Source organism: Hemitrygon akajei, chromosome 31 (assembly GCF_048418815.1).
Source record: "Hemitrygon akajei chromosome 31, sHemAka1.3, whole genome shotgun sequence".
Lineage (NCBI taxonomy): Eukaryota > Metazoa > Chordata > Chondrichthyes > Myliobatiformes > Dasyatidae > Hemitrygon > Hemitrygon akajei.
The window spans coordinates 21,017,908-21,043,535 of NC_133154.1; the positions used below are offsets into that span (position 1 = coordinate 21,017,908).

Here is a 25,628-nt window from a genome sequence, read left to right on the forward strand (position 1 = left end):
TTACCCATAGAAATGGCCTCGGATAAACTCCTGTATCCGCATCTTGCTTGTGGAATGCAAATTCTGGAACTCATGCATTACAGCGAATCTCTTCAAATTCAATCCATTTGGAGTGACCACATCTGTGGAAAGAAAGGAGAAAGTTATTAACTCAGAGAGTCTGTGTTGGAACAGGAATTTTCAATCAATTCCATGCGTAATGGGTACTAATATCAACAACTCTGAGAGGGACTACTTCTGAGACCAACAACCGAACACGAGCCCAGGCCAAAACCTGCCCAATATGGAGACAGTACCCATCCTGATATTTCTGCATCCCAACCAGTCCCAGATAACCCCAACCTGACAGTGACCTCAACCCAATGATCTGCCAGCCAGGAACGCTCCAATCTAGCATCACCCATCTCCTCAGTCTAATTAAAGGGACCAATTAAAGGGACTCTTGGCCAGGACTTCTAAACCCATCTATTGCACTTTCCCCCACCACCACCTAGGAAGTGCATTCCAGGGGCCCATCTCACACTATGTCCCACTCATCTCTCACCTTAAATAAATGCTTTTAGTATTAAACTTGTTTTGGGCTCCTTATTTTAGAAAGGATATACTGACATTGGAGAGGGTTCAGAGAAGATTCACGAAAATGATTCCAGGAATGAAAGGGTTACTGTATGAGGAATGTCTGGCAGCTCTTAGAGTTCAGGAGAATGAGGGGGGTATCTTATAGAAACATTCCAAATGTTAAAAGGCCTGAACAGATTAGATATGGCTGTTATTTCCCATGGTAGGGGAGTCCAGGACACAAGAGCATGACTTCAGGATTGAAGGACATCCATTTAGAACAGAGATGCAAAGAAATTATTTTAGTCAGAGGGTGGTAAATCTGTGGAATTTGTTGCCACGAGCGGCTGTGAAGGCCAAGTCATTGGGTGTATTTAAGACAGAGATAAATGGGTTCTTGATTAGCTAGGGCATCAAAGGGTGTGGAGAGAAGGCAGAGGAGTGGGGATGACCAGAAAAGTAGGATCAGCTCATGATTGAATGACAGAACAGACTCGATGGGCCAAATGGCCTACTTCTGCTCCTATATCTTATAGTCTTATGGTCTAAACATTTTGACCCTAGGAGAAAGATACTGGCTGCCTATTTAATCAATGCTTGTAGTCTTACAAACTGTTATCAGGTCTCACCTCAGCCACTGCCACTCCAGAGAAAACACCCTAATTTTATCCAGCCCCCTCCTTATGGAAGATGCCTTCCAATCCAGGCAGTGTCCTGGTAAATCTCTTCTCATCCCTCCCCAAAACCTTGACATCCTTCCTGTAATGGGGCAATCAAATAGGATATAATACTCCAGATGCGGTCTAACTAGATTTTTATAAATCTGCAGCATCATGATTCTCGAACTCAGAGCTTCAGCTAATAAAGCCAAGCTTGCTATATGCCTTCCTTACCACTCTATCAACCTATGCAGCTTCTTTCAGGGATCTATAGGCTTGGACCCCAAAATCACTCTGTGCATCAACCCCATTAAGGGTCCAGTTGTTAACTCTGTATTGTCCCTTTACGTTAGATTGCTCAAACTGCAACACTTTGTAGTTGACCAGATTAAACTCTATCTGTCAATTTCCTGCCTATATCTGCAACTTATCTACATCTTTTACACTATCCACGCTACCACCTGTCCTAGTATCGTCTGCGAACTTACGCTTTCATCCAGGTCATTTCTATGCAGTTTATGATAATAAATGGGGTGGAGATATGTCTTTACCAAAGGAGGTGTAAGGTGCTCCTTCCATCCGCTAGCCTGTGGGTCACCATTGGGCAAGATATAGTACCTGCTTAACACCCCTCACCCCCGCCCCCTGCCGCACCAATCAGGGTCATGTGAAGCCATGGAAGGAGGTGGTGAATGGTCGTATGAGCAATTAGTGCACATCATAAGTCCTGGTTATGCAACCACTGACGCCAGGCAGACAATCTCTGAAGAGTATCGATAATGTCTGGGGTCACCCGTCTTGCAAAGACACTGCCCAATGACAAACCAGTTCTGTAGAAAAAGTTGCCTAGGACAATCATGGTCAAGGAAAGACCATGATCGTCCACGCCATATGAAACGGCACGTAATGAATGAAGGATACCATTAACAGCAGAGATCCCAGTATGGACCATGTGTTGGCGCATGGCCAAGTGGTTAAGGCTGTGGGCTAGCGATCTGAAGGTTGTTAGTTTGAGCCTCAGCCGAGGCAGTGTGTGTGTCCTTGAGCAAGGCACTTAACCACACACTGCTCCTGCACGTTTATAGCCCAATGGCGGCGGTTGGTGCAGTACGGACAAGACAAGATCATTAGTCGCAACCAGAATAAATCCCATTGACCACCACCCTCTTCTATGGGCAAAGTCACTGTGGATCCAATGCATCCTAATATTCTAGATGAGCCTCCCATGAAGGAGCTTGTCAAATGCCCTACTAAAATACATGTAGACAACATTCACAGATCTTTTGCTATCAATCACCTTCATCACCTTCTCAAAAAACACAAGGCAGTAAGACGTGACCTACCACACACAAAGCCATGCTGACTGTCCTTCATTAGGCCATAGTTTTCCAAATGCTCATAAATCTAATCTATATGAATTATCTCCCATAGCTTCCCTATCACTGACATGAGACTTGCCGCTCTGTGGTTTCCAGGATAATCTCTATTTCCTTTCCTGAATATAGTAGCTACTCACCAGTCAACTGGGACTTTGTACATGGAAATAGAGACCAGAAAATCATGTCAAAGCCCCAGCAATCTCATCTCTTACCTCTCTCAATATTGTGGGCTATATCCCATTAGGCCCTGGGGACTTATCCATCTTAATTTTCTTTAAAAGGCTCAACACTATCTCCATCTTTATCTCAAAATGCCATAGAACGTGGCATTTCCTTCACACTCATCTCTACCCTCCATGCCCTTTTCCTAGGTAAACACTGATGCAAACTAGTAATTCAGGACCTCATCCACATCCTCTGCCTCCACGTACATGCTCCCTCTATTCTTGATGTTCCTACCCACTCCTTAGTCATCCTTCTGTGGCTCGATGTACGTGCAGAACACTTTGACATTCTCTTTAATCTGAATTGCCAAGGGCTTTCATGACCCCTCCTGGGTCTCCTAATTCCCTCTCTGAGTTCTTTTCTATCTTCTTTATAATCCTCCAGAGCTTTGTTCAATTTTAGCCTCCTAAACCTTACCTATGTTTCCATTTTCTTCTTGAAAATTCACTATTTTCTCATAATCCAAGGTTCTGTTACTTTGTCGTACTTGTCTTCCCTTCTGTCTGGTACACATCTGTCCTGTACTCTTTGCAGATGGTCCTTCAACACCCTCCACGTGTCAAATTATAAACTTGCCCATAAACAGCGGTTCCCAATTCACATTCCCTAGTTCCTGCCTAATACTCTCGTAATTTGCCCTGCTTGAAATTAATACTCTCCTGCAAGTTCTGTATTTATCTTTGTCTTCAAACTTAGGGAATTGTGGTCACTGTTACCTAATTGCCCTCCACTTTAAGGTTCAGTCACCTGGCCAGGTGCATTTCCCAATACCTGGTCCAGAATGGCTACTCCTCTTTTTGGTATATCTACGTATTGATTTAAGAAACCCTCCTAGATGCAACATTGACAAAGCTCTTGCACTACAGAGGACCCAATCTACAGTATATTAGGAAAGTTGAAGTCACCCATTGCAACAACCCCGTCGATTTTGCATCTTTCTCGAAACTGATATATTATCTATTTTTCCATGTTCCGGTGGCTCAGTGGTATAATCCCATCAGAGTGATTGCATCTTTCTTAATTTTTAGTTCTAACCATGTAGATTCAGCTTGACAACCCCTCTGAGTGCAGCTGTGAATTTGTCTCCAATTAATAGTGCATCTCCCCTCCCTACTTTTAGCTCTCTGTCATTTGTAAATCAGTTAAACAGTGGCGCATTAAGTATCCAGCGCTGCCTTTCTCTTACTCAAGTTTCTATAAAGGCTTTGAGAGCACAGTCTTGAAGTTGGAGCTGAGGGCTGCGTTTCAACACAGAGTGACAGACGTTACTCACGGGGTTTGCATTTCAGCAGATGTTCTGCCTCCACGGCTGTGATCTCCGACACTGTGGTGAATACATGAGTACAATGGACAGCCGCACGCTCCAGGCAATATCGATGGTAAATCTGCCTCTCACCTGCCTCACGGTCTACATCAAACTGAAATAGACACTATCATAGCATGAACAGCAGAAACTCCAAAAGCTGGAAATCTGAGATTAGAAATGCGAGACACTGGAAACACACAGCAGGTCAGACAGCATCTGTGGAGCTGTTTGCTTCAGGAGAGACTTAAGAATGTGCAAAAGAAACAAATGCTTGCCTCTCATTGGTGCCCCTCGATCTAACAGTCGGTAACCATCCAAAACCGTTGCACAGACACCTCTTACTGTGCGGCTGAACAACAAAGTGTTCCCAGAAAAGAAAGAGGAACCCAAGCAAGACAGACAGAGGTCGAAGGTTTGTTTCTCCTGTTTCTCATCCATAGACGCTGACTGACCAGCTGCTTGCTTCTCCCTCCACAGATACTGACTGACGTGAGAGGGGATTTAAATGGGCCTTGTGAAAACAGGTGACAACGGTCTTTATTAGAAATTGCTTGAGTTGATTGGACTAAAGCATTAACCAGTGACCAATTACTGAGATCAAAAGCTTGAGAGGATGGAATTCACAGGCCCACTGGTCAAGTATTAAAGGCAGTGACTCGCGGTAGCTTTTTTTAAAACTCTGGCCAGCAACCAATCAGCATTTGGGAATGATTAGCAAGAACAAATTAAAGGAAGGCAGGGCAAGCAGAATGGCTATTGTCACAGTGGCTATCATTGGAGTGGACAGAGTTAGAGTGGCGATTTTGAGGCTTTCGCGAGGAGAGGCTTCAGTCAAAGAAGGTAGAGTTTTCTCCCCTTCTTTACGTTTGCTCAGTTTGGACAGTAGAGATGCCAGTCAGGATAGTGGAATGGTCTTGCAGGATGTGGGGAGGCAGGGAGACCTCCAGTGCCCCTGACGAGCACATCAGCAAGAAATGCATCTACCTGCAGCTTCTAACAATCCATGTCAAGGAGCTGGAGCTGGAACCGGATGAACTCTGGATTATTCAGGATGTAGATAGGACATATGGAGAGGTAGTTACAACCAAGGTGCAGGACACAGGAAACTGGGTGACAGTCGGGAAGGGGAAAGGGATTAAACAGCTAGTGAATAGTACACCTGTGACCATCCCCCTCAACAAACATATCACTTTGAATACTGTTGGTGGGGGAATGACCTAGAAGAGGAAAGTCACAGCGATCAGCTTTCTGGCACTGAGTCTGGCTCTGTGAGTCAGAAGGGAAAGGGGGCGAAGAGGCGAGCTGTCACCAGAAAGGAGGCCAGGACTAGGTAGATTATACAGTTTAACATGTGGCCAAGGATTTGGTGTAGGAGGGAGGGCATAAGATTTTTGGATCATTGCACTCTCTTCCAGGGAAGTTGGGACCTGTACAGAAGGGACGGTTTGCACCGTAACTAGAGGGGGGGACTAATACCCTAGTGGGAAGATTTGCCAACACTGTATGGTGGGGCTTAAACTACAGTTGCAGGAGGATGGGAACCAGAGTGCCTGAACAGTTAGTGGAGAGGCTGTAGAGACAGATGTTAGTAAAGTCAGGAATCAAAAGGACGTGCATGGTACGACCAGTGTCCTGAGCCGCATATATTTCAATGCAAGAAGTATTGTAGAAAAGGCGGATAAGCTCGGGGCCTGGATCTTCAACTGGAATTATGATATAGTAAACATTAGTGAGACTTGGACTGGCAGCTCAATATTTCGGGGGTCCGTTGCTCTAGACTTGACAGAGAAGGAGGGATTAAAGGAAGATGGGTGACATTACTAGTCAGGAAAATGTCACGGCAGTGCTGTCAGGATACACTGGAGATACACTGGATACATTTAGAGAAGCGTTATGCATGGAACTGACAAATAAGAATGGTAGGACCACGTTAATGGGGCTATATTGCAGACAACCCAGGAGCCTGAGGGATTTAGAGGAACGAATTTGTAAAAATATCACAGACTGTTGCAAGAAACATAAGGTTGTTATAGTAGGTGAATTTAGCTTTCCACGTGTTGACTGGGAATCCCATACTGTAAAAGGATTAGATGGGATAGAACTTGTCAGATTTGTTCAGGAAAGTTTCCTTAATCAGTACGTTGAAGCCCAATGAGAGAGCATGCGATACTTGATCTCCTATTAGGGAATGAGACACGGCAGGTGACACAAGTTTGTGTAGGGGAACACTTTGCATTTAGATTCTAAATTGGAGAAAGGGCAATTTTGGTGGTATCAGAAATGTGTGGATTGGTACACGCTCTTCTCTGGCAAAGGCGTACTTAGTAAATGGGAGGCCTTTAAAAGTGAAATTTTGAGATTGCAAAGCTTGTATGTGCCTGTAAGAATGAAAAGTAAAGATAACAAATGTAGGGAACCTTGGTTTTCAAGAGATATTGAAGTCTTAGTTAAGAGTAAAAAGGAGGTGCATAGCAGGTATTGGCTTGTAGGAATAAATGAGGTGATTATGGAGTACAAGAAATGCAAGAGAACACTTCAGAAATAAATCATGAGGGCTACTAGAAGGCAAACAAGAGAAAATCTGCAGAGGCTGGAAATCTGAGCAACACACACAAAATGCCGGAGGAACTCAGCAGGCCAGGCAGCATCTATGGAAAAAAGTACAGTCAGTGTTTTGGACCGAAACCCTTCGGCAGGACTTATAAGAAGGCATGATGTTGCTCTAGCAGACAAGGTGAAGGAGGATCTTAAGGGATTCTACAAATACATTAAGAGCAAGAGTATTGTAAGGGACAAAACTGGTCCTCTGGAAGATCAGAATGGTAAACCAAAACAGGTGGGGGAAATCTTAAATATTTTTTGCATCTGTATTTACTCAGGAAATGGACACAGAGTCTATAAAAGTGAAGTAAAGTGGCACTAACTTCATGGATCCTGTACAGGTTGCAGAGGGAGAGGCAAATCAGGGTGGATGACAACCCTATAGGAGGCAAGTGCAGACATTGTCAGGACCCAGCATAGATACTTAAATCATCCTTAGTGACAGGAGATTTACCACAGGATTGGAGGATAGCCAATGTTGTTCCAATGTTTAAGAAAGGCTCTAAACATAAATTTTCAGCGGGTGAGTCTGACATCAGTTGTGGGAAAGTTATTGGAAGGTATTCTAAAGGATTGGATATAAAAGTATTTGAATATACATGGACTGATTAAAGATAGTGCGTGATTAAGGCTTTGTGTGTGGTAGGTCATGTCTAACCAATCTTACGGAGTTTAAGAGCAAGTTACCAAGAAAGTAGATGAAGGCAAGGCAGTGGATGTTGTCTACATGAACTTTGGCAAAGCATTTGACAAGGTCCCACATGAGAGGTTGGTCAAGAAGGTTGTGTCACTCGGCATTCAAAATGGGGTAGTAAATTGGATTAGACATTGGCTTTGTGGGAGAAGCCGGAGAGTGGTAGAAGATGTTTGCCTCTCTGACTGGAGGTCTGTGACTAGTAGAGTGCTGTAGGGATCGGTGCTGGGTCCATTGTTGTTTGTCATCTATATCAATGATCTGGATGATAATGTGGTTAACTGGATCAGCAAATTTGTGCATGACACCAAGATTGGTGGTATAGTGGACAGCGAGGAAGGCTATCATGGCTTGTAGAAGGACCTGCACCAGCTGGGAAAATGGGCTGAACATAGCAGATGGAATTTAATGCAGACAAGTGTGAGATGATGCACTGCAGTAGGACCATCCAGGGTAGGTCAAACACAGTAGGACATTGAGGAGTGTGGAGGAAGAAAGGGATCTCGGAATAGAGGTCCGTAATTCGTTGAAAGTGGTGTCACAGAGAGATGTTGTAGAAGACATTGGTGAGGTGTAGTTTGGAGTATCGTGTGCAGTTTTGGTCACCTACCTACAGAAAAGGTGTAAGCATCGTTGAAAGAGCACAGAGGAAATTTACAAGGATGTTGCTGGCTCTGGAGAATCTGAGTTATAAGTAAAGATTGAATAGGTTAGGACTTTATTCCTTAGAATGTAGAAGATTGAAAGGAGATTTGATAGCGGTATACAAAATTATGAGGAGTCCAGCTAGGGTAAGTGCAAGCAGGCTTATTCCACTGAGGCTGGGTGAAACTACAACCAGAGGTCATAGGTTAAGGGTGAAAGCTGAAAAGTTTAAGGGCAACATGAGGGGAAACTTCTTCACTCAGAGGGTTGTGAGAGTGTGGAATGAGCCGCCAGCGGAAGTAGTGCATGCGAGCTTGATTTCAAAGTTTAACTGAAGTTTGGATAGGTATATTGATAGTAAGGGTATGGAGGGCTGTGATCCCACTGCAGGTTGATGGGAATAGGCAGCTTAACCGGTTACGGCACAGACTGGATGGGCCGAAGGGCTTGTTTAAGAGCTATACTTCTATAAAGAGACTATAAAGAGCAGAATATTGAAAGTGACAGAGAACTTGTCTCACAGACACATCAATTATCTGTGATAAATGAACGCTACTGAAGCTGCTGTCAGGCTGAATTCCCCAGGGATTGCTTTATGGATCACACCTTTCACTGCAGAATGAACAGCCTGCATTTAGAGTTGAAGGCTGGATGTCAAAAGCTCGGTAATCAGAGTGGAGAGGACAAGAAGATGACTGTCAGTTCACGTTGACTCTGTACCTGGCCCACCCACTCCGTCTCTCCCCGGCACCAGCTGAGGTTTCGCTGAGATTATCACCGTCAGCAGTGTCGTGGCTCTTTCGGAACCGTCACTACCGATCCAAGGTCCTTGGGGAGTGTTGTCGAAGAAAGGGACAGTCTGGAATAAATAGACGGTTCCTGAGAGTGGCAACACAGGTAGACAAGATGGTGAAGAAGGCGTTTAGCACACTATCCTTCATTGGTCAGGGCCCTGAGTATAAGAGTTGGGAGGTTCTGTTGCAGTTGTACGAGATCTTGGTGAGGCTGCACTTACTGTGTTCAATGTTGGCTGCCTTTTTATTTGGAAATATATCATTAAACTGGAAAGAGTGCAAAGAAGAGCCATGGACTGAGGGCTTGAGTTTAGGGGGAGAGTGGCAAACGAGCATTTTATTTCTTGGAGTGTAGGAATCCAAGGGTGACTTTATAGAAGTCTGTAAAATTATGAGGGGGATGGATTCTCTCAGGGAAAGGAAATCAAAAACAAGAAGGCACAGAATTAATTTCAGAAATTTAAGAGAGATCTGAGGGGCAACTTCTTCAAGCAGCGGCTGGTGAGTATATGGAATGAGAAAATCTGCAGATGCAGGAAATACGAGAACACACACACAATGCTGGAGAAACTCAGCAGATTTCCTCTGGCATTTTGTGTGTTGATACGGTACGAGCTGTCAGGAAGTGGCAGAGGCGGGTACCATAACAACTTTCAAAAGACAGATGGGCAGGTACATGGATAGGAAGTGTTTAGAGGAAAGTGGTCACCTGGGACAACATGGATGAGTTGGGCCAAAGGGCCTGTTTCTGTACTGTATAACTCTACGATTCCATCAGTGAGATCCTTCCTTCCCCCTCCGTCTGCCCTTTTCTCTGCTGCTGTAACCATCATTTGTGCCTTTGTTACCTGGAGCTGACCATTCCAGTCACCCTCCTCCTGCCCTCCACCTCCGGAGGAGCTGCCGCCCTGCCCTCTAACTCCATCACCATCTACCCACCTTATTCCTCTCCTCACTGATCCCCATCACTCCTCTGAGCTGGATCCCTACCCTAATCATCTCTATCTTTCAGATATTCTTAAAAAGCCACATCTTTGGGTGACTCAGCTTGGAGGAACAACACCTTATATACCAGCTGGGCAGCCTCCAACCTGATGGCATGAACATTGACTTCTCTAACTTCCGTTAATGCCCCTCCTCCCCTTCTTACCCCATCCCTGACATATTTAGTTGTTTGTTTTTTTTTCTCTCTCTCTCTCTCTCTGCCCTTCACCCTGCCTGTTCTCCATCTCCCTCTGGTGCTCCCCCCCCCCTTTCTTTCTCCCGAGGCCTGCCGTCCCATGATCCTTTCCCTTCTCCAGCTCTGTATCACTTTCGCCAATCACCTTTCCAGCTCTTAGCTTCATCCCACCCCCTCCGGTCTTCTCCTATCATTTTGCATTTCCCCCTCCCCCCCACTACTTTCAAATCTCTTAGTATCTTTCCTTTCAGTTAGTCCTGACGAAGGGTCTCGGCCCGAAACGTCGACAGTGCTTCTTCCTATAGATGCTGCCTGGCCTGCTGTGTTCCACCAGCATTTTGTGTGTTGTTGTTTGAATTTCCAGCATCTGCAGATTTCCTCGTGTTTGCTCTTTGGATGAAAGTTGTCTTTAGCTGACTTGTTCATTCTGTACCTGGCTGTGAACCGTCGTGTGACAGCTCCACAACGCATTGACTGAGCCCCGATCTCTACATTTTGAGTCAGGGGCCACTGCACAGGATCAAAACCTCGGGGTCGTTCACACTGCTGACGCTTGACTGTACTGCTAGATCCAGCTCTAACCACTGTGGTTGGCCTCATCAGCAATGATGATGAGTCAGCATACAGAGAGGAGGTTGAGTGGCTTGTGGACTGGGGCGAACTTGGGTCTCAACGTGGAGAAGAGCAAAGGGATGACTGAGGACTTCAGGCTGACCATTCCCTACTGCACATCAACCTCTCCTCCATGGAGAGAGAGCCAGGAGCACCAGGTTTCTTGGAGAGCATGTCTTTAGTCGAGAAAGCACAGCAGCGCCTCTATTTCCGGAGAAGATTGAGTCGAGTGAGGCTCCTCGCCTCCATTCTAAATATACTCTACCAGAGCACCATCGAGAGTGTCCTAACCAGCTTCATCACCGACTTGTATGGGAATAACAAGACCGCAAGACCCTGCAACAGATTGTGAGGACTGCTGAGAGAATCAATGGGTCTCTCCCCCAACGCAGCCCCCCTCCCACCATCCAGAACACGTATCAGAAGCTCTGCACTCGCAGCACCCTCAGCATTGTCAAGAATCCCTCCCGCCCGCCTCTTTGACTTCCTACTGTTAGGCAGAACATGCCACAGGAAAAGAACAAGGGGGGGGGGTAACAGCTTCTTTACCCAGGCTACCATCCAGTGCACATTATCTGTTATACTGTTGTATGTTTAACTCTATATCGTATATACACTATGTTAACTTGCAAATCTACGGAATGTTAATGTTCCTGTGTTCATATTATTTTATCTGCTGTATGTGATATATGCTTTGTGTTTTGGACCTTGGTCCCAGAAGGACGTTGATCTGTTTATCTGTGTACATGATGATTGAACTTGAACTTGCCAAAGCCGCAGAGGGTTGCAGATCCGTAACGGACACTAGCCTCCCCAGCACCGAGGACACCTTCAAAAGGCGATGCCTCAAAAAGTTGGCATCCGTCACCCAGGACGTGCTCTCTTCTTATTTCTACCATCAGAGAGGATGTACGAGGGCCCGAAGGAGCCTCAGAGCATTTTAGTTACAACTTCTCTTCCGCCACCAGGTTTTTGGACAGACAATGAACCAACCCATGAGTACTACCTCACTATTCCATCTGGGTAGCCTCCAGCTTAATAGAATGAATATTTATTTCTCCTACCGTTAAAATAAATATTTTCCCTCCTCCCTCCCCTCTTCTATTCCCCACTCTAGCCCCCTTCCTCTTCTCAACTACCCTTCACTTCCCCCTAGGTCTCTTCCTCCTTCCTTTTCTCCTGTTGTCCTCTCTCCTCTCTGATTCCTTCCTCCCCAGCCCTTTACCTTTCCCACTCTCCTGGCTTCACCCGTCATCTTCTAGCGATCCTCCTTTCCTTCACCCCAGCTTTTTATTCTGTCATCTTCCTTCTTCCTTTCCAGTCCTGGAGAAGGGTCTCGGCCCCAAGTGTTGACTGTTCATTCAGTCCCATAGATGCTGCCTGACCTGCTGAGTTCCTCCAGCCTTTTTGTGTGTGTTTTATTTAAATTAATTCTTTATATATATTTCTTATTGTAATTTATAGTCTTTTTATGTATTGCAATGTACTGCTGCCACAGAATAACAAATTTCATGATATTACGCCTGATTCAGAGTGAAACCAGAGGAATATTGCACGATTCAGGATACTGGCCAGAGTTCAGAACAGAAATGGAAGGATGTTTACGCACGTTTGAAAGGTTGTTGTAGAAATCGGCATTCCCAGCACACAGGTACCGTCCCAGCAATGTGGCGTGTGTTGTAAAGATTGTGGCCACAGGAATCTTGCGGAATCTGCACATGATCAGACCAACACCAGACTGCCACTCGTGGAAGTGAGTGATGATAAATGGACAATTCTCCTTGCACTGGGAAACAAACTGAAACGCAAATGCTTTGTGTTAGACACGGACAGAAAACACCGTTACAGAATTATTCAAAGTCATCGGCTGGTGTACATCAGCCAATGCATCTCAGGAGCAGCGGTTACCAGGGGAACGCTGACAACTTCTCTAGAACTTAGGGCCATGGTGTCTATGCCAACCATGATACGAATTTAAGCTGTACATCTGTGTGTAGCGTAGTGGTTAGTGTGACACTATTAGAGCTTGTGGCGTCAGAGTTCAGAGTTCAATTCTGGTGACCTCTGTAGGGAGTTTGTACGTCCTTCCCTTGAGGGTGTGGGTTTCTTCTGGGTGCCCTGGTTTCCTCCCACAGTCCAAAGACGTACCGGTCGGTAGGTTAATTGGTCATTGTAAATCGTTCTGTGATAAGGCCAGGGCTAGAGTTGCCAGGTGGTGCAGCTCATTGGGCCAGAAGAGCCTGTTCCACACTATCTCTAAATAAAATCTACTTGCACAGGGACTAAATGCCTCCACATTCCAGGCACCCACTGCGTTCTTTATAAAAACACAATTGCTTAAAAATCCTCTTTATAATTTACCCATCTTATAACTGTGCTTTATAGCATTTTACATTTCCACACTGGGAAAATGACTGTTTATCACTGAGTTGTGTATGCCTTTTATGCTAATCCCATATTATTCTCCCCACATTCCCATCCATCCCCATAGATTCTGCCACTTACCTATACATTAGGGTCAATTTAAATTGGCCAGTTAACCAACCATCCCACATATCTTTGTTTGGGAGGAAACTAGGGCACTTTGTGGAAACCTACGTGGTCACAATGAGTGGCAGGGCCTGGGTATGAGAGTGAGAAGCAACCCGAGGGTTGGACAATTTAAGTGCCAGGGCAGATTGAAAAGGACAGGGAGGTGGGTTTACTCGTCTCTGCGCTGAACTGTGGCTGTGCTCCGCAACTAACGGGCTCCTGAATCGACTTTGTGGTTGTGGACTCACTCTCGTGAACTTCAGTTCTGAATGTTACTTGCTTACATTTATCAGTTGCACAATTTGTTTCTGTTCCCCTTGCACTTTGGGTGTTTGATGGCCTTTTTAAAAAATAGGTTCAATTGTGCTTCTTTGATTTGTGGCTGCCAGTAAGGAGATGAATCTTAAGGTTGTATGTCGATCACTTTGGTCCACAAAATTTGCCAATCCTTTAACCTATTCCAAGATTAATCTAACCCTTAGTCCTCTATTTCTTCTTTCATACATCTTCGTCTAAGTGTTTCTTAAATACCTTCAATGTATCTGTCGCTACCACCACCCCTGGCAGCACATTCTATGCACCTACCATTCTTCGAACCAGTTACAGCTCAGCTTAACCGGTTCAAAATTTAGAGGACAGAGTTCAGGCTTGGAATCAGTCAATGCCTCATGGAACTATCAAACCATGGATCACATCCCCTCTGTACTTTCCTTCAAACACTGTAAAGTTATGCCCCCTCATATTAGCCATTTTTGCCCTGAAAAACACCTCTGGGTGTCCACTCTTGTCACCTCTCATCCTCCTCCTCTCCAAATAGAAAAGCCCTGGCTCGTTCAACTGTGTTTTGCATAAGGAGCCAGCAGTGTTTACAAGTTGTTTTCGGGTATGAAAGGGAGGCAGGCTCAAGTGGAGCAGCTATTTTTCAGGAGCTGCAGGCACCGTGTGAATTGAAGTGCCAAGGGTTTGATTTGCGAGGCAGCAAATCATAAACATAGGAGATCCAGAGCAACATCTGCCCTCACCCCAGCTTCCTACTGCCGTAACAGAGATAGAGTTCCCCTTGTCTTTATCTACCACCCCACGAACCTGGCACATCATTCTTCGTAACTTCTGCAATCCTCAAAGGGATCTGACCACCAAACACGTATTTTCTTCTTCCCTCTGACTGCTTTCTGTAGGAATCACTCTTTATGTATTCGTCTTCCGCCTGGTACTCACCCCTGCAGGTGGGACAAGAGCTATACCTACCTGTATACTTCTTCGCTCACCACTACTCAGGGCCCCAAACTATCCAGGTGAGGTGACACTTCAACAGTCTGGGTCATCCACTGTACCCACTGCTCCTGGTGTGGCCTCCTCTACATCGGTGAGACCAGACGTACATCGGGGGACTGTTCCATCTGCCATAAAAGGCAGGATTTCCCAGTGGCTGCCCTAGTGTTACAGTTAAACATGTGGCCAGTAGGGAGAGTTTCAGATTTCTGGATCATTGGGCTCCCTTCCAGAGGAGGACCTGTACAAATTGGAGAGTTTGTACCTGAATGAAGGGGGACCAATATCCCTTTGGGAATGTTTGCAAGTGCTGCTCCAGAGTTGCAGGGGGGTGGGAACCAGGGTGTTGGGGCAGTTAGTGGAGTGGTTGTGGGGGAAGATGATGTTAAGCCTACATATAAAGACGGGAATCAGAAGTTTGAGCATGGTGGGAATAATGTTCTGAGTTGCGTCTCTCTTTCAATGCAAGGAGTATTTTCAGTAAGGCAGATGTGCTCAGGGCATGGATCAGCACCTAGAATTATGGCATTGTAGTCATCAGTGAGACAGTTGGAGAAGGGCAGGAGTAGCAGCTCAGTGTTCTGAGGTTGATTTCGGCATGAAAGAGGAGGAGAGATTAAAAGGGGAGAGGTGGCAGGGAAAATATCACGGCAGTGCTTAGACAGGACAGACTGGAGAGCTTGTGAGCGGAACTGAGGGTAAAGGAAGTGATGACCACATTATATATTATAGACCTCCCAATAGGCAGTGGGGTTTAGAGGAGCCAATTTGTACATACAGACAGTTGCAAGAAAAATGAGGTTGTGATAGTAGGTGATTTTAACTTTCCACATGGTGACTGAGACTCCCATATTGTAAAAGGACTGGATGGGATAGAGCTTGTCAAATGTATTCATGAAAGTTTCCTTAATCAATACATGGAGGTCCCAACTAGAGAGGGTGTACTACTGGATCTCTTACTAAGGTACAAGACAGGACAGATGATAGAAGCCTGTGTAAGTGAATACTTGGCATCAGGTGATCATATGTCCATTAGTTTCAAGATAATTATGGATAGGGCAGTTCCTTGGGTTGTGATTTCAAATAGGAAAAAGGCTAATTCTATTGGCGTCAGAAAGTTGTGGATTGGGAGACACTGTTTAAAGGCATGTTTGGTTAGAGGGAGTCCTTCAAAAGTGGAATATTGAGAGTACAGAGCTTTTATGTTCCTGTTAGAATAAAAGAAAGGCTAATGTGTTTAGGGAACCTTGGTTTTCAAGGAATATTGAGGCCCTGGTAAGAAGAAAGAACTGCATAGCAAGTATAGGCAGCAAAGAACAAATGAGGAACTTGAAGAGTATAAGAAAGGCAAAGGAACTCAAGAGGTAAATCAGGAGGGCTGAAAGAAGGCATGAGACCGCTCTGGTTGACAAGGTGAAGGAAAATCCAAGGGCTTCCAGGAAGCTACCAGGAATGTTGTTGGAGGAAATTCTTTTTCATGCTGGCATAGTTAGCAGTAGTGGATACGGCCCAGTCCGTCACGGGTAAAGCCCTCCCCACATTTGTAAGGAGCGCTGATGCAGGAAACAGCATCGGTCATCAAGGACCCCCACCATCCAGACCTCATTGCTGTCATCAGGAAGAAGGTACAGGAGCCTCACGTTGCACGCCACCAAGGTTCAGGAACAGATATTCCCCCTCAATCATCAGGCTCTTGAGCCACCAACAAGAGAAAATCTGCGGATGCCGGAAATCTGAGCAACACACACACAAAATGCTGGAGGAACTCAGCAGGACAGGCAGCATATATGGAAAAGAGTACAGTTGAAGTACATTGATTGTACTCTTTTCCTAGACATTGCCAGCCTGGTGAGTACCTCCAGCAAGTTGTGTGTGAGGCTCTTGATCCAGACGGTTTAACTTCACCCAACACTGAACGGATTCCACAATCTATGGACTCAGTTTTAAGGACTCTGCTACTCATGTTCTTGATAATTATTTCTTATTTGTTTTTTTATTATTATTTCTTTTCTTTTTGTATTTGCACAGTTTGTTGTCTTTTGTACATTGTCTGTCTTCGCCATGTGCAATTTTTCATTGATTCTATTATGTTTCTTTCTACTTATTTTGAATGCATGCAAGAAAGAGCGTGTATCAAGCTTCAAATTCCTTGCTGTCCACATTTCTGAGGATCTCACCTGGTCCCTGAACTCCTCCATCCTGATCAAAAAGGCACAACAGCACCTTTATTTCCTGTGGAGCATCAAGAAAGCTCACTCCTGTCCCAGGATACTGACGGACTTTTACCATTGAGAACATACTCACCAACTGCATCTCAGTGTGGTACGGCAATTGGCCCGTATCGGACCACAAAGGACTCCAGCGTGTGGTAAAAACTGCCCAGCGGATTATCGGCACCCAATTGCCCACCATTGAGAACATTTACTATAAACACTGCCTGGGCAAGGTGAAAAGCATCATCAAGGATGCATCTCACCCTAACCATGGACTTTTTACTCTCCTCCCATCTGGTAGGTGCTACAGGAGCCTCAGCTCCCGCACCAGCGGGCACAGGAAGAGCTTCTTCCCTGAGGCTGTGACCCTGCTGAACCTCACATCACAGCGCTAAGCAGTATTGCACCCATATTGTACTGTCTCAGTACTTTTATATTTGTGTGCTGTAACATTTTTTATTCACAGTTATTTTGTAAATTCGTAACACTTCTGGTCAGATGCTAACTGCATTTCATTGTCTTTGTATCTGTACTCGGCACAATGACAATAAAGTTGAATCTAATCTAATCTAAAATGAATCTGAGGGTAGTATATGGTACTTTGAAAATGAATTTGTTTTGAATTTTACACGGATGACGTAGAGTCCACTACCCAGAATAACTCGACATGGATTTCACTGACCTCTCCCAGGAACCAAGTGACGAGGAAACCAAAGATAATGGCATCATTGGATTCTCGGTCGTTCCAGGGGACCCCGATGGAACAGCACTCCCAGAGCTCAGCTTTCCAGCGGTCCAAGTTCCAAGCTGAAACACCGATATCGAACAGGACAACAGAAGGGTTCCCCTCGATCAGCCACTTCCCAAAGTACACCTGCACGTAGAAAACAGGACCAATTACCGAGCGTGGTTACTGCACAGTGGTTCTGGATCCTTGGGAGAAGCGGGTTTTGCCAATCGCTCAGTGTGCTCAGGGTGAGAAGGTTATAAACTCCAGCCCAAGTCTGACAATCCACCACAGCACGAAGGAGCACCACGCTATCAGAGGCACAGTCTGCTAGATAGAACATCTACCCCCCTCAAGTGCACGTTACAGATCCCACGACACCACTTCACAGGGCATAGAGTCCTGGGTATTCTGAGACCCACGGAACTCTCGGCATCCAGACATGTCCTCATGATGGCTGAGCACCTCAGCACCAAGAACGATTCACACAGGCAGTAAACCAGGAGGAAATAGGACTTTCCTTTGAGATACTGTTCTTCTAGATTGCAAGATATAGAGAGCACCCTCTCTAAAGCTTCTACATTCTTCCCATAATGAGACGACCAGGACTGAACATAATTTTCCAATTGTGGTCTAACCAGAGTTTTATAAAGCTGCAAAATTACCTCGTGGTTCTGAAACTCAATTCCCTGACTAAAGAAGGCCAGCACACCATATGCCTTTTTAACAACCCTATCAATTTGCATTGTAACTGTGAGGGATCTACGGACCCCTCTGTTCCTCCACACAACTAAGAATTCTGCCGATAACCCTGCATTTCTCTCTTCTAAATTCGGCCTTCCGAAATGAATCACTTCACACTTTCCTGGGTTGAACTCCATCTGCCACTTTTCAGCCCAGCTCGCCATCCTGTCAATGTCCCACTGTAACCTACAACAACCCTCCATATTATCCAGAGCTCCACCAACCTTCATGTCATCTGCAAACATACAAACCCACCCTTCCACTTCTTCATCCAAGTCATTTATAAAATGACAAAAAAGCAGGGATTTCAGAACAGATCCCCACTGAACACCACAGGTCACTATCCTTATAGGAAGACTATTTTGTAAACTGCTGAACTTATTCTTTTACTGAGCTTTTGGGAAATCCATGCAAACAAAATCCATCTGGGGTCTGGGTTTTATCGACAGAGAGATTGCCATTTATTTATTTATTATTTATCTATCTATTGTAACTTAAAATAATGTTTATGTTTGCACCATGCTGCTTCCATAAAACAACCATTTTCATGACATATATCAGTGATAATAATTCTGATTTTGCTTTGATGGTCTCCGTTTACAATAAAGCACAGAAACACCACTGATACAGGATATTGGATGAGCAATAAACACTGGTCTTGCTGGTAATGTGTAGATGCTGAGCACAGATGAGAGAAGAGGACAGCACAGGAACAGGCCATATAGTCCACGATGCTGTGCCAAACTAATTAAACTAAAATATGAATGCCAAACTAAACAAATCCCTTCCCCCTAACAATCCACATGTAATTTAAGCCCTCCATTATCTGCACATTCATGTGTCTATCTTAAGAGACTCTTGAATTCCTCTATCGTATTGCCTCCACTACCGCCCCTTGCAGAACTTTCCAGGTACAAAAAGCATCTCCTTTGAGCTTACCCCTTCTCAGCTTAAATGCCTACCCTCTGCTGTTAGACATTTTGACTTTGGAAAAGACTTGGACTTCAAGATCCCTTTGGACTTCAAGATCCCTCTGTACACCAGAACTGTTAAGAATCTTGTCATTAATTACGTACTCCCCCCAACTCTTTACCTTTGATCTCCACAAGTGTAACACATCATATTTATTTATTTTCATTTGGAGATACAGCACAGTAACAGGTCCTATGAACCCACGTTGCCTAATTGCACACGTAACCGATTACCTACCAACCTTTTAGGCTATGGGATTTGTGGGAGGAAACGTGCGTGGCCACAGGGAGAACATATAAACTTCATCGAAAGTGAGAAAGACAATTAGACAAGACCAAACTTAACAGGATTTGATGGAGAGTTTGGATCAGGCAGATGAATTCATGAAGAATAGAAAGAATAAGGAAAGATTTGTGATGGGGATCAGCATACTCAAAAACATTTCAGAGAGAATTATCAGAAAGTATGCATGAAGAAAACACAGGAAATATCCGAATGATTGTTACAACAATGCCCGTAGTAATGACAGGAGACCAAATAATGGAAACACCAGGAAGAAAGTAAAGAAAAAGGCTGCTAACAGACCGGATTAAGCTCCATCTGCCATTTTTCCATGTACATCTGAAACTGATCTATACCCTGTAGTTTCCTCTAGCTATCTTCTACACTATCTACAACACCCATCAAACTTTTGATCATTTGCCAACTGACCCACCCATCTACAGGTTAAACTGGGTGATTTATCTGGGACGTTGTCCCAGGTCCATGTGGGTTTCCTCCAGATGCTCTGGTTTCCTCCCACATTTCAAAGATATACGGGTTAGTTGGTTAACTGGTCACATGGGTGTAGTTGGGCGATTTGGGCTCATTGGGTTGTTACTGTGCTGTCTCTCCAAATAATAAATAATATATATCACAAACAGCAAAGATTCACTTGGCATAGATCGGCAGCCAGAATAATCCCACAGATGCCTATCTTCCATTTTCTACGGGAAGCCAATTCTGAATCCACACAGAATAGTCACCATGATCTCCTTAATCTTCTGGATTAGCATCCTATGAGGAATTTGTAAAGTGTAACATAGACAATATCCACAACTCTGCCTTCATCAATCACCTTCATCACCTCCTCGAAAAACTAATTGAATTCGTAAGAAATGACTTGCAACCATCAAAGCCATGGTCTCTGTCCCTAATTACTCATGGCGCACAAATTCTATCTCTGAAAGTTCTCTCCCGTAGCTTCCCCACCATTGATGTGAGACTCATAGATCAGAGGATTATCCCTATTTCCTTTCTTGAATAATGGAACAAATATTAGCTACTCGTCAGTCTTCCAGAATCTCAGCTGTGGGAGACAGAGCTCAAGGAACTTCATCAAGGCTCCAGAAATCTCATTTCTTGATCACACAGTAACCTGGGGTGTATCCCATGGGGACTCATCTACCTTAGTGTTGTTAAAGAGACTCAACATTAACTCCCTCTGTAAAAGGAAAGTTTCTCATAAATGCCTCAAAGTGACAGAAGCTTTAGTTCATTATTGGTGTTGAGTGAACATTAATGTGGAAGCCGTGAATCTCCCTGTTGACAGCCAATGCAAATTCAGGTCTTACTCCCTGCTCCCAAGTATCTGGTACCTTACAGCCCTTGGAATTCATTGAGTTAATGGTGTGTTTGATCGCAGGGTTCTGTGGCTCCACCAGCTCCACTTGCGTTCTGACATTTTGCTCAAAATATGGACCCATCAGCACATAATTCTCTTGCCACTCGTCTGTCGTGAGCTTTGCCTTCGTTTGAATCACGGTGTAGATACCTCCAACTGGAAACAGAAAGTGAGACATTATAAAATATCCACAGAGGACCCAGTGATAGACAGACTCTAGGACATATACAGTATTGGTGAATTTGCCTTTAAGGAGTGTAGCATGCTCTGCTCTGAGCTGTTGCATTCCTCAGTATGATGTCACCTGCCTATGCGAGATAATACACTCAGAAACTGGAACTTGTCAGAAGGGTTTCAAATAGTGGGAGGGTCTTCCAGAATGACTATAGGGAGTTAAATACAAGGTTATAAAGTAGGACCTCAATAATTGCAAACTCTGGATTCTACACCTGTGCTCTGTGCTAGTAAGAGCAACAATGGAGTAAATGTAAGTTCGAAGTTCAAGTAAATTTATTATCAAACTATATATATTATATATATAAAACCACATACAACCCTGAGATCCATTTTCCTGCAAGCATACTTAATAAATCCATAATAGACTAAATGAAAGACTGCAGCAACTGGCATTCAACCAGTGTGCAAAAGATGACAACCTGTACAAATACCAAAAGAAAGAAATCATAATAATAAATAATCAATAAACATCAAAGACATGAGGTGAAGAGTCCTTGAAAGTGAGTCCATTGGTTGTGGGAACATTTCAATGATGGGGCAAGTAAAGTTGAGTGAAGTTATCCCCTTTGGTTCAAGAGCCTGATGGTTGAGGGGTAATAACTGTTCCTGAACCTGTTGGTGTGAGTCCTGAGGTTCCTGTATCTTCCTCCTGATGGCAGCAATGAGAAGAGAGCACGATGTGGGTGGTGGGGTTCCCTGATGATGGTTGCTGCTTTCCTGTGACAAATCTCCGTGTAGATGTGCTCAATGATGGGGAGGGCTTTACTGTGATGGACTGGGCTGCATCCACTACTTTTTTTTGTGGTGGAAGGCCTGGTGTAGGAGGGATGGATTCAAGGCATTGGACCATTGGGATCTCTTCTGGAGTAGAGGTGATCCATAGAAGGAGAGGGGCATTTTGTACCTGAATTATAAGAGGACTGATATCTTGGCAAAATATCCTAATTGCACCTGGGAAGGTTTGAACTGGCAAGGCGTGGGACCCAAAGTAGTAGTGAGGCTGATGGGAACGTAGAGCAAATATAGAAGTTAAAGTGAGCAAGATCCATAGGCAGATCAGGCAGGACAGGAACGAGGAAGGTCTGATGGGCTGAACTACATTTAGTTAAATGCAAGAAGCATGGACTTATGGCATGAATGGGTATTAGGGAGACGTGAAAGCCTGCAGATACGGGAAACCTGGAGAAACAAACAAAAGCTGGAGTAACTGTGAGTCAAGCAGCATCTATGGAGGGAAATAGAGAGATTGTGATATTACTGTCTGGGCAGTTAAGTCAGAAATAAAGAGTTACATCAAAGAGTTGGAAACAAAGAGACCATTTATATCTATTCGATACCCCTCATAATTTTCAAAAATGACTTTAATTTCCCTAATATTGACTGGGACTGTCATAATGCTAAGTGAAGGGATGAGGCAGAATCTGTTAACTATGTCCAGAAAAGTTTTCTGCAGCATTATCTATAGGTCCCTACGAGTGAGGAGGTAACCTGTACTTGACTCTTCTTGAGAAAAAGGTTACGTAGGTGACTGATGTGACAGTGGGAGAGCTTTTTGGGAACAGTGACCATAATTGAACTGTTTTAAAAATAGTCTTGGAAGAAAAGTACTGGTACATAAGTTAGAATCCTAAATGGTGCTGAAGTTAATTTTGATGGCATTAGGTAGGAGCTTGGAAAGTTTGACTGGGAGAGGCGTTTAGCAGGGAAAGAGGCTTTTACATGACAAGGGGTAGGTGAAATTACAACATTTAAAAAGTGAGACGGGGAGAATTCTGGGCCGGTGTGCTCCTTTTAGAGTGAATGGCAAGGCTGGGAGGATTTGGGAACCCTGGTTGATGAATATTGAGGTTCCGGTGAGGAAAACAGAGACAAATGTCAGGTCTGCAGATATGGAATCAACTGGAGCCCCTAAGGAGGGTAAGGGAGGCAGGAATACACTGGGAAAGGGAATCAGAAGGGCAAAAAGGGATCATGAGCAGCCTTGCAATGTCCCACATGGTAGGCTGGCTGAAAGATGGGATCCAGGGCAAGCTAGCTAAATGGCTAGGGGGCAAGGGTGGATTGTTGCTTTTAAGAATAGACACCTGTGACCAATGGGTGTGCCACAGGGACCGGTGTAGTTCACCTTATGTCATGTCACTGCTGTATAAATCATCTGGGAGACCTTAGTCAGTTCATTGTGTGCATTTCTGGTCACCATATTATAAGAAGGCTCTGACTAAGCTGGAGAGGGAGCAGAAGAGATTTGGAAGGATATTCCCAAGACTGGAGGGCTAGAGGCTGGATTGACTGGGAATATTTTTTGCCTGAAGAGTACAAGGCTGAGTGGTGACCTTACAGAAGTTTATAAAATCATGAGGGTCATAAAAACTGAATTCACTTTTTTCCCCACACAGTCTGGTTACGCGTGTCAGTGTCATGGTTAGTAACTTAGCAAATAAGACCAAAATTGAAGGTGCAATGGACAGTGAAGAAATTGTCTAAGGTTACAATAGGATATTAATCAATTGTGAAGTAGACAATGGAGTGACAGATGGAATTTAACTCAGATAAATGCCAAGAGACGCACTTTGACAAGTTAAACCAGGGCAAGACGTACACAGTGGATGGCAGGGTTCTGAGGAGTGTTGTACATCAGAGAAACTTAGACAGGTGGTGACATGTTAATACGGTAAAGCAGGCTTACGACGCGTTTGCCTTTATTGGTTGGGACTTGAGTTCAAGTGTTGGAATGTCATGATACAGCTTTACAAATCATCGGGAAGACCTTACTTGGAGTTTTGTGCACAGTTCTGAAGAAGGATGTGACTAACCCTGAGAAGGTGCAGAAAAGATTTGCAAGGAGTGCTCCTGGAGAGGGCATGAGTTACAAGAAGAAACTGCCTAGGTTGGGACTGTTTTCTCTGAAGTATGGGAGGTTGAGTGGTGACCTCATAGAGGTTTATAAAATCATGAGGGACATTTAAAAGGAAGTCACAGATTTTTTTTCTCTTAGCATAGGTGAGCCAAAAACTAGAAGACATAGTTTTAAAACGAGAGGGGAACAACTTTAAAGGGGACCTGAGAGGCAAGGTCTTCACATAAAAAGGTTGGGAAAGGTGCAGAGGGAGATGGATTTTTTTTTAAATGGGACCAGTTCAGAATGGGACCTTATGTGTATATGAATTGGACTGAAGGGCATTTATGTGTGGTCTATGATTAAAGCTGGACAGTGCAGGAAAATATTAGTGGGACAGTGATTTATGGCATGGATTAAAAAAATGAGTTTGACTGAGCATTGCCTCAGAGATCGACAAGAAGAGTCATGTTTCTAAACCAGAAAGGGCAGCCTTCCACACCTGTGAGGTGAGACAACAAAACTGAATGAAATCTGCCACTTGAAGGTGCACCTGCCCCTGACAAAGGCAATGGGAAACAGTTCACATGTTGGTGGGAAACCACAGACCTACAAAGCAATAGGGTGTGAGCACCAAATCTCAATAACTACATGATTCCAACAGCCTAGGGCCAGCGTGTTCCAGTGAGATTGAAGGGCAAAGAAGGCAAGATCAGAGAATCTTATATGACTAAGGATACTGAAGGTTTGATTAGGAATAAGCAGGAAGCAGATTACTGGATTTGAGGGATATGAGTGTAGGAAGCATTCATTGCTATAATGTCATAGAAAGGGGTGAATCTTCTCATCGGTTCAAAGCTACCTCCCCTCTCTTTATTTGTACGTAGTCCAGCCATTTTTTTCTCACTAACGCTCATTATTTCCCTTTTGGCTATTTTTTTGGCATTAACTAAGTGGTCATTTGCAGTAGCCTACCTGTACATCTTTGGAAATGAGAGGAACCCAGAGGAACCCCAGGTAGTCAGGGAGAATACACAAGCGTTAGAAAGGTGGCACCCAAGATCAGAATTGAGCCCAAGTTCTAGAACTAACTCGTGACAGACCCAGTCAGACAATCTCTCCCCTGAGGTAGACCTGGGACATGAGGAACGTCACCTCTAAACTATACTCAACTAGATCCTCACCTTTGTTGGCCACTTCCCACGCTACCTCTACCAGCATCACATCTTCCTGCACCAGTGTCCGGAGGCTATCTAGCCGATTGAGCGAGGTAGTGGATAGTTTGTTAAGCAGGGAGATTGTCGATCCTCTGGGAACTGCACTCATGATGCATCACAACAGAATGGGAGGGAAGGCGAAGCAGTCTCGGAATTGCACGCTGTCATGTAAACCCAAAATTGTACTATGGCCAGGGTCGAGCTCCGGTGAATGTTATTCAATACATCGGGAGAGGTACCAAGATTAGACCATTGCTTCTGACAAATGCCAATGTTGTTCGGTAGCTGGGGAAGTGTACTAACTCCTGGTCAACGTTAGCTCTGGCTTGGAGAGAGATGGACAGTCCTGTTGGGTGTTTTCTTTGGCCTGGGAAGAACTGGCAGGTCCCGATAGGTGTTGTCTGTGGCCTGGGGAGAGATGGCAAATACCGGCAGGTATTGTCTCCGGCCTGGGACGGGGTGCGGGTGAGCGGGGACGGACGCCGCCTTTAATTCCGCCGACAATCAGCTGCCCTACCTCATCGCCGCCGTCGGGGTTTGCACAGCCAATCAGCGGGCCCAT

General features: G+C 44.6%; 1 protein-coding gene across 1 annotated transcript; it reads right to left on the bottom strand.

Moving 5' to 3' along the window:
- LOC140719003 (glycogen [starch] synthase, muscle-like) lies at positions 1-25,628 on the bottom strand. Its single transcript, XM_073033312.1, has 6 exons — positions 25,496-25,628; positions 20,751-20,932; positions 17,353-17,544; positions 12,263-12,451; positions 4,095-4,239; positions 1-122 (listed from the first exon to the last, which is right to left on the bottom strand). The coding sequence occupies exons 1-6, from the start codon at positions 25,626-25,628 to the stop codon at positions 1-3; spliced, it is 963 nt and encodes a 320-aa protein (XP_072889413.1).

Coding starts and splice junctions, on each gene's coding strand:
- LOC140719003 (XM_073033312.1), bottom strand. CDS start 25,628: ATGGGCCCGCTGATTGGCTGTGCAAACCCCGACGGCGGCGATGAGGTA. Junction 20,933..25,495: donor GCCGGAGACAATACCTGCCG/GTATTTGCCATC, acceptor TTCTGTTTCCAG/TTGGAGGTATCTACACCGTG. Junction 4,240..12,262: donor TCTACAACAACCTTTCAAAC/GTGCGTAAACAT, acceptor TGTCTATTTCAG/TTTGATGTAGACCGTGAGGC.